Here is a 9,092-nt window from a genome sequence, read left to right on the forward strand (position 1 = left end):
CTTGCTGAAGAATTTATGAGAACTGCCAAAATAACACTTTCTGGATGATTATTCTGTCATATCAGATGAAAAACCCTTGACAAATAACAAACAGGAAGGAAAAGAAAGGTGCTTAGAAACAGAGAAATTGTTACCTTTTGCATACTCTAGGCAAATCTGCCATCTATTAATATTTCTCAAATATCTGCAGCCCAATTTTTCAAAAGCATGCTTGAGAAAATCAAATGAAATGTTCTAGAAAAGATATTGAAGATATGAGTTCATGTGCCACATAAAGTACTTTTAAAAAGAATTAAAGAGCTGAAGAATAGCAACACCATAACACTGCCAAATAGTTGATTTACACTGGAGTATAATTTTTACCTTAGAAGGGAGACAATGTAACTTCTGTGTCTGGAAGCAAAATTTGGCCTTATATGTTAAACATTGGACACAGGTTTTATTTATGGCAACTAATTGTTGGTTTTCTTATTCAATGTGAAATTTGTTCAGTCTGAAAAATGTGCTTTGTATTGCAGCAGAAAACATGCAATATTATATGTTGCCCTCAAAAGCTACTAATGTTATATACTTTGGTTGATTTTCAAAAGAGAAAAGAGAACCGCAAGGCAGTGAATAACTTAATCCTGCATCATGTTTGCTCAATTTTCCTACAATGTATGCTTGCAATTTCAGTCTTAGGCAGAATCTACGGCCCAAAACACACTGCAAAAATTATCCAGTGTGAGACTGCTTTAACTGCCCTGGTTCAGTGCTAGGGAATCCTGGGAATTATTGTTTAGCTTATTGTGATACCGGTGCTCTCGGACGGAAAAGGCTAAAAGTCTCACAAAACTACAGTTCCCAGAATTCCCTAACGTTGAGTCAGGGCAGTTAAAGTGGTTGCAAACTGAATTATTTCTGCAGTGTGCTTTGGACCTTAGATTGCAAAATGAAAGCAGTTTGACACGCCTTTAACTGCCATGGTTCAATGGTATAGAATTCTGGGGTTTGCAGTTTGGTGAGATGTTTAGCCATCTCTGCCAGAGCTCTGGTGCCACAACAACCTGCAAATTTCAGAATTCCATTGGATGGAGCCATTAATTCTGCAGTGTGACTGAATCCTCAGTTTCAGGTTACCCTTGAAGGAGACTTGCAATACATTTGTGACTAAGTGAGAGAATTAAGTTTGTAACCAGGTTGTTTTTACTGGGTACATGAAATGGATTGCCATTTTTGAAATGATGGCTTTAAGAGAGGAATGTAGTACATTCTGAGCTGATTTTATCTAATTTCCTTTTTTTGAATGATCAACACAGGTGCCTGAAAAAGTAATACTCTCATGCCCGGTACTCTCTCTGTTCAAGCTGAAATAAAAATCATTCATGACTCCCAAGCTAGATTAGTTTGTGCATGCAAAGAAGGTTACGTGTGGCACCTAGACAAAAGAGCAACCATTTAGGACAAGAAAAACAACTTCAGTGCACTCTTTTCATCATGTGATGTCTGCAGCACCTAGTAGTACTTGCACATCTGAATGACACACTGCAGATCCAAAAGCAGTCAGAATATCTGTATCATGTAATATCTCAAATACTATTTCCATTGAAAGAGTCACTTTAGACATGCAGCTGCCAATCATCAAATGTTGACTAATCAAAAGATAGGAAATCAAATGAAGGGCATGTGTACATATGGCAATCTTTGTTAAATTGTGAAAGTATGCCCAATCCAGCCTCACTTCAACAGTGGGCAAATTGAATTCCATATAATAGAGTCCAACAATTTAGAGCAGTAGGGGAATATTCAGGTCATGTCTTTCAGGAACTTGGAGGATATCTAATCATCAACAATATGAACACTAAACAAATGCCCTTTTCAAGATCCAAGATTTCCTTCATCGCAACTGGCCTACCATTGTATTGCAGAGTTTTATCTCACAGTAAGTTACAACAATAATTTATTCAGCTATTTAATAATGGATTAAAATTATGTAACAACAGTTGCAATTGTAAAAGAAGTCCAGAAAGTAAAACAACAAAAAAGTTCACTAGCTGCATAAAAACCACCCTCACTACTACCATCACTGCACATATTAGAGTGAAGAAAGAAAAATAGTACTATGCTATAATTTTGGAAGGTATAATAATAAGATACATGCATGCTGAATGCTATTATTGCTTGGTAAACTTGGATTATTATAATGAGGCATTAATGTAGTGATAGTGTGCACATTTCCAAAGAATGTTTCCCTCCCCAAGAAGACAAATGTTGAAACTCTGAACAGCTTACTCCATAATTCTTCCACCAAACTCAATAAAACTAGCTGTCAAAAGTGATGAACCACAGCCAAAACTTACAAAAGACATGAGCAGCAGAAAACATTGTTTCTTTTCTCCTTTGCGTGATTTCTTGGCTAAACAGCACTTTTTCAACCTGAAACCCTGCTTCTTTTTAGTGTTTCGCCCACATATTTTAGCCATACTGTCCCTCAGAGTCCCATAGAGTATCAAGCAATTATTATTGTTTTCATTTCCTTTTCTCCACCCCCAACTTCCACTTCCATTTCCTTGAATTTTACCATCCCCTCTAGAAATGGTTTATGTAAGTAAAAACAGAACTGGTAAGAATCAAGTTTGATTTAATAAATCTTCTGGAACATGTTCTTAAAACATCTTGCATATCTCTTGTTCTGTGGATTTTACAAAGTGTAGTCTGCCATAACCCAAAATGTTGCTACCTCAAATAATTTGCAAATTTAAAACCAACAGGATTTACAGAACTACTGTACATAAAAGTCTACAGTTCCATGCCTGTCTTTAGACATGGGCTAATTCTGTGATTTCTCAATCCTGCTCTCCTACTTCTTTCTATTTTTTGTTTTGTTTAATATCACATTTCCTGTCACGGAAACCCCACTGGTTGTAAAGTTGACTTAACGCTCTCCAGGATTGGCTCAAAAGGAGACAGACTGAAAGAAGTGGGATTGATGAACTCACATCTGATGAGGTCCAAAAAGAGAGAGAGAGAATAAGAATGAGATGCTTGTGGCTCTCCCTGTTCTCACAGTTTGACAGATGGGAAGATTTCTACAATAAGAGAAAGAGAGATGTTCTTACCTGCTATGACCAAGCATGGGGCAGTGACACCAGGCATGTTGCTCAGAAGGAGAGCTTAGGAGACTGTTGTTGCACAGCAAAAGGAACCCAGCCAGGACGAATATCAAGGAGACTAGCAACAGGACCTCTTCTGCTGTTCAGAAAACATCTGCTAACTCCAAAATGCTGTTGCTCTTGCTGCTTCTGGTCCCCTTCTGCATTTGCAGCAGCAACAGCAGTCCAGTGAGGCATTTCCTGTTTGTTGTTCAAGCCCTTTAACTTTTCCTCCCCCTAGACATCAAGATGAATTATCCCCCCCTCTTATTAGCCCCACTCCCCATCCTCTCCGAAGTGAGCCGTTAGCCTTTGAAACCCCCACGTGGCGAGATCCAAGAGACATGTACAAATAAAGTCAGATCTTTAACAGCTAATGTTTAGGCTGAAGTCTCCAGGCTGCAGAGCAAACCTTAAAGGGACATCTGCAGGCTCATAATTAATGGGTGTCTTTCCAGCTACCAGGCAACTTCTACCAAATACTGGGAGTGAGAAGGCAAAGGTTTTTTGGGATCCACCCCTTGCCATGTCTCTTTTTCCATTCCTGCACTTTCTTTTTAAACTGTGTTTTTAACTGCTCTCTTCTTTGCAAGAAACAAATGAAAGCTGTGTTACACGAAGTGTGTGCTAAGTTCATATTTCAACAGACTTGCAAACTGAAGCTGCCCTTTGTTGGTCTGATTTTATTTCACTTGCATCACTCTTTAAAAATGTGTCAGATCTATACTGTGGCATATTACCCTAAAGGAAATCTCTGTGGAAACGTCTGTGGAAGGTTGGTATGGTATGCCCTAAAACAAGACTTCATGGAACACTCTGAACAAGTGAGAGCTGGGAGAAATTACTGTTGCTATTATCTGAACTACCACTCCCAAATTTTTGCAGCCAGCATGGCTAGTGGCTATGGAACAAGATCTCGGAATCCAACTTTTGCAGGCCAGAATTGCAACTTCTCACTTGCTCTCTTATTTAAGATTAGTATTTACAGTGCTTTTTTTATCATATAGATTATCAAACATTGTTTTAAAGGGGTCTTCGTCTCATTCTGCCTTCAGTCGGTCCATGAGACACTGCCATTCAGCCTCAGTTATCCAGCTATCAATTAAGAACAACAGTGACAGTTCTCAGAGTGATACATCAATAATGATAACTGTGGATTCTATATTTAAAAGAGGGGTCATGTTCTAAAGAATACAAGGCAGTATAGTGATCCCTCCACATTCACTGGGGTTAGGGATGAAGGACCTCATGAATGTGAAAAACTGCAAATAAAACAACACTATTCTTTTTACCTGAAAGAACACCTCTCTAGGAATATCTAGCTCCCCCAGTGCAACTCTATGGCCAACATGTGCCAGAAGTTGATCACAGAATCAACTTGCTGGAGGATCTATAAATGTCTACAGAAGAATTTTCTCTAGGAAATTCTAGGTTATCCAGCACAACTCTGTGATCAGCTTCTGGTAGAGTTGCACTGGGGGACACAGAGATTCCTAGAGAGAACATATTAATCAAAATTGCAAATGTGGAGGGCCAACTGTATTTAATTCATTCCTATGCCTGTTGAGAATTCAATGAACACTAGAATGTGCTCTGTTCAACATCCACCTCAGAACAATTCCTTCATGCCCATTCATCTTTGCTTATCCTCCAAATTGGGATATGTGTGATGAGCCACAATGTGTATAAGATGGCAAAAGTTATTAATGACATGCTAGGAGAAGCTGTAGTAGTTTGCCTTTGCCTGAGCCTACTGGGAAAGGCAATATTTTGCCTCCCCCCCTCCAGTTAAATGAGTGCACATTCTTTTGTATTTTCAACTCAGTTTGCAATAAGCTGATGACAAATGGGAAAAAACAGAAGGATAGAGGAGCTATGATATTTTAAAGGTGGCTGAAAAAGAGAGATGGCAGAAGTGTGTGTGCTTTTCTCCTATGGGTTGCATGTTATAAGGTGAAAATATGCCCTGAACATGCATTGCTGTTCACACAGAAATTTGGATTTCTAGACTCCTTTCATAAAATCATGAATCTGGAAGGGACTCCCTGCCATGCAGGAATACATAATCAAAGCACCTCTGACAGATGGCCATCCAATCTATGCCTAAAAACCTCCAAGGTAGGAGATGCCACCTTATTCTTAGGCAGCGTCTTCCACTCTTAAACATCTCTTTCCATCCTTGACTGTATTTCAGCTTGGGATGAAAGCAGAGATACATATTGATGTACATATATTTGTGGAATAAATAACAGAATTATGGGAGTTGCGGGTTAACCATACTAGACCTGCAGGCTAAAACTTAGTGTTCCCTGCTTTTGGTGATTGTTGTCATTGTAAAGATGAATACTGTTATTAGTTCAGCCAGCTTGATTACTGTGATTATAGTACAGTGTTGCCTGGAGGTAGCTAAGGATTTAATGAAAGAACCTGGATGTTGTTTCTTGTCAGCTAGGAATTTCTCTAGCTAGTGGTCAGAGACATAGGACTGTATTGCATGACCAGTGTTCTCACTGCAATCATTCTAATGAAGTAAAGTGCATGCATACCAGATAGGGAGCATTCCCTACCACACAGTTCTTCGCTAGCTTGACTGGGCTGTTTTCAGTCTTGCATGGTTCTTTACCACATCTCTGGGCTAGGACTGTATTAGTGCATTTGGGAGCTCATTGATGGGTTTCCCCATCAATGGCAAGGTGCAAGCTAACCATGATTGGAGGACAAAGCGGCAACAAGAGAGAGATGGAGATGGTGTTGTGTGATAAGTTTTGCCAAAAGTGCTATTATTGAATTTTTATGGCAGTTTAAAAGCCATGTGTGATAAAAATCCATAGAAATGGGCCAAGAGATATGAGTTGGTTTCATGTAGTGGGACTTGGGATTCTGAATGTTTTTCCTGGGATCCGAAGCATGGTTAACAGTTCTTTTGTCCACCACAGAAGTGTCTGCTTGCTTCCAATGTGCTCTGCTTGTATATTTGTAAATAAGACTGGAATATTGTGTCCAGTTCTGGCCACCACAATTCAGAAAGGATGTTGAGAAACTGGAGCATGTCCAAAGGAGGGTGACTGAAATGGTGAATGGCCTGGAAACCATGTCCTATGAGGAATGACTTAGGAAGCTGAGGATGTTTAGCCTGGAGAAGAGAAGGTTAAGAGTGCTGCTCCAGAAAACAGGACCCAGAACAATGGATGCAAGCTATGGGAAAAGAGATTCCACCTCAACATTAGGAGGAACTTCGTGACAGTAAGGGCTTGTTCGACAGTGGAACACACTCCCTCGGAGAGTGGTGGAGTCTCCTTCCTTAGAGGTGTTTAAGCAGAGGCTGGATGGCCATCTGTCGGGGATGCTTTTATTGAGAGTTCCTGCATGGCAGGGGTTGGACTGGATGGCCCTTGTGGTCTCTTCCAACTCTACGATTCTATGATTCTATGAAAACCTATTTCAAGGATAACTTGAGCATTCGATGCTTTCTTATCCATAGGAAGCAGAGCTACATACTAATGTTGTTTGGAGGCAGAGCTAGAAGCCACTAGGTCTGTATAACTACTCCCTTAGCAGCTCATTATCTGAGGGCCAGTGGCATACTCCTGTCATATCAGTAAGTGTTATTACATCCTGAAGGGGATTTTAAAAACAGCAACAGTCCTGCATGGATGAAGGCAGAAGGATCTGTCAGCATCTGCTGTGTGCAATGTTTGTTTCCTTGCCAGAAAATCTTCCTGGTTACACTTGCAGCAAGTGAGAACTGGTGGCTCTCATAGAAGAGAAAGTCAGTACACTGCAGCTACATGCTGATACTCTTTAACACATCAGAGAACATGAGGACTTTCTGGATAGATAGAGGAGCACCAGGAAGAAAATGCCAATGAAAAAAAAGAGGGCTTTAACAATGAGGGAGCAACCTACAGAATAGTCACCATCTCCACATATGTACAGTGCACCCTTGCTTTATGCGGGGGATCCGTTCCGGACTCCCCAGCGTAAAGCAAATTCTATGCATGCTTGAGCCTCATTTAAATGAATGGGGCTTGTGCCCGCAACACCACGCGCGAGAGACGCATGCCCCATTACTCTATGGGACACACCGCCCCTTCCTCTCTGCGCGGTGTATGATGCAGGTGCACTGTACTTCCTGACTTCTGAAAGCAGCTAGAGGGGGACTGGCCAAATGAGTGAATCCCTCACAGGAGCAAGGGAAATTTTCATCCTGCCTAAAAGAGGTTGGGCTGAGGCCATTTCTAAAAAAGGCCCCCCTGGGTCCCACCATTCTTAATAATTATTGGACAGTTTTTAATGTTTCATTTTTACGCAAGGTTCTGGAGTGTGTGGTGGCCTCCAATCTCCAAATGTTTCTGGATGAGATAGATTATCTAAATCCATTTGAATCTGCTTTCAGATCTAGTTAGGAGACAGAGAAGTTTATCGCACTGGCCCTAAAATGGGCCCAGTGTGTTCTAAACGTGTACGCGCATGTGCACACACAAAACGGAACAGTTCCCAGAACCCCATTTCATCGCACACTGGAACACCGCCTTTGCCACTGGGTGTTCCAGTTGCGTTCCTGTTCCGTCCCAGAGGCGCCATTTCTGGGGACGCTTAGAAACAGTTCCCAGAAATGGCGTCCTCTGGGACGGAATGGGAACGCAACTGGAACGCCCGGCGGCAAAGGCGGTGTTCCAGTGTGCAATAAAATGGGGTTTTGGGCCCCATCCTGTTCCATGTGTGCGTGCACACACACACATTTAGAACACACTGGGCCCGTTTTAGGGCCAGTGCGATAAACTCCAGAGACAGCTTTGGTTGCCTTGGTGAATGATGTATGTAGGGAACTGGACAGTGGGAGTATGTCCCTGTTGGTTCTGCTGAAACCCTTAGTGGCTTTTGAAGTCATCAATCCTTCTGGGCCAACTCTCTGGGATGGGACTTGGGGGCATTGTTGTACAGTGGTTGTGGTCTTGGAGGGACAAACTCAGAAGGTGATGCTGGGGGACTCCTGTTCAGTGCCCTGGTCATTTCCCTTTTTTGTCCCCCATGGTGTTTAGAATCTACGTGGAACTGCTGGAAGAGGTCCTCTTGAGTTTTGGGGTGTGGCGTCACCAATATACTGACACCCAACTCTACCTCTCCTCTCCTCTCCATCCGATTCCAAGGGAGGTGTCTTGGTGCTAAACCAATGTTTGTTGTTAGTAATAGATTAGATGAAGGAAACAAATTGAAACTTAATCCAGACAAGACAGAGGTGCTCCTAGTCAGTTAAAAGGCAGATCTGGGAAAAGAAGCTTTACCTATCCTAGACAGGGCTACGCTCCCCCTGAAATCTCAGGCTCATGCTTTTGGTGTTCTCCTGGACTCAACTCTGAGCCTGGATGCCCAGGTTTCAGCAGTGGACAGGAGTGCATTTGCTGTGCCTGTTCCTTGAGATATCAGATCTGGCTTGATTGTGCCTTGATTACAAGCCGTTTAGACTACTAACACATTCTACATGGGGCTGCCTTTGGAAACTGTTTGGAAACTTCAATGCTGCTTTGATGGGGACAGAGCCTTTTCAGTGGCTGCTCTCACTACCTGGAACTCCTTTCTGTGAGGGGTGAGGTTAGCCCCTTCCCTGCTTTCCTTTTGCTAACAGGCAAATAATTTTTGGTTTAAGCAGACTTTTAATGTGTGTGCAGGGGAGCTTCTTATTGGGGTGTTTTATCTGTCTTTTAAAACTTTTGTATGTCTTTAAAACTTTTGTATGATTTTAAATTAGTTTAATTGTAATGATACTGGGTTTTTTTTTAAATCGTATTGGGAAGTTTTCTTAACTGACTGTCTGAGGATGGAGAGAATCTTTAACAGATTTACAGATGATACAAAACTGAGAGGGGTAGCTAACACATTGGAATATAGAGGGGCAATTCAAAAGGACCTTGATACCCTAGAAAACTGGGCTGAAATTAATAAAAGGAAATTCAACAGAGT

General features: G+C 41.5%; 1 protein-coding gene across 1 annotated transcript in view; it reads right to left on the reverse strand.

Annotated features, from left to right (window-relative positions):
* Window positions 1–3,381, reverse strand: part of ITGA1 (integrin subunit alpha 1) — a 92,075-nt gene extending 88,694 nt beyond the window's left edge. Inside the window, exon 1 of the mRNA XM_089495763.1 lies at window positions 3,099–3,381. Within this exon, the coding sequence (XP_089351889.1) occupies window positions 3,099–3,135 (37 nt within the window). The 5' untranslated portion in view covers window positions 3,136–3,381. The remainder of the gene's footprint in view (window positions 1–3,098) is intronic.
* Between the last annotated feature and the right edge of the window lie 5,711 nt (window positions 3,382–9,092).

The sequence above is a fragment of the Sceloporus occidentalis genome, unplaced genomic scaffold (assembly GCF_023333645.1).
Source record: "Sceloporus occidentalis isolate IW3139 unplaced genomic scaffold, rSceOcc1.0.p SCAF_1, whole genome shotgun sequence".
NCBI lineage: Eukaryota > Metazoa > Chordata > Lepidosauria > Squamata > Phrynosomatidae > Sceloporus > Sceloporus occidentalis.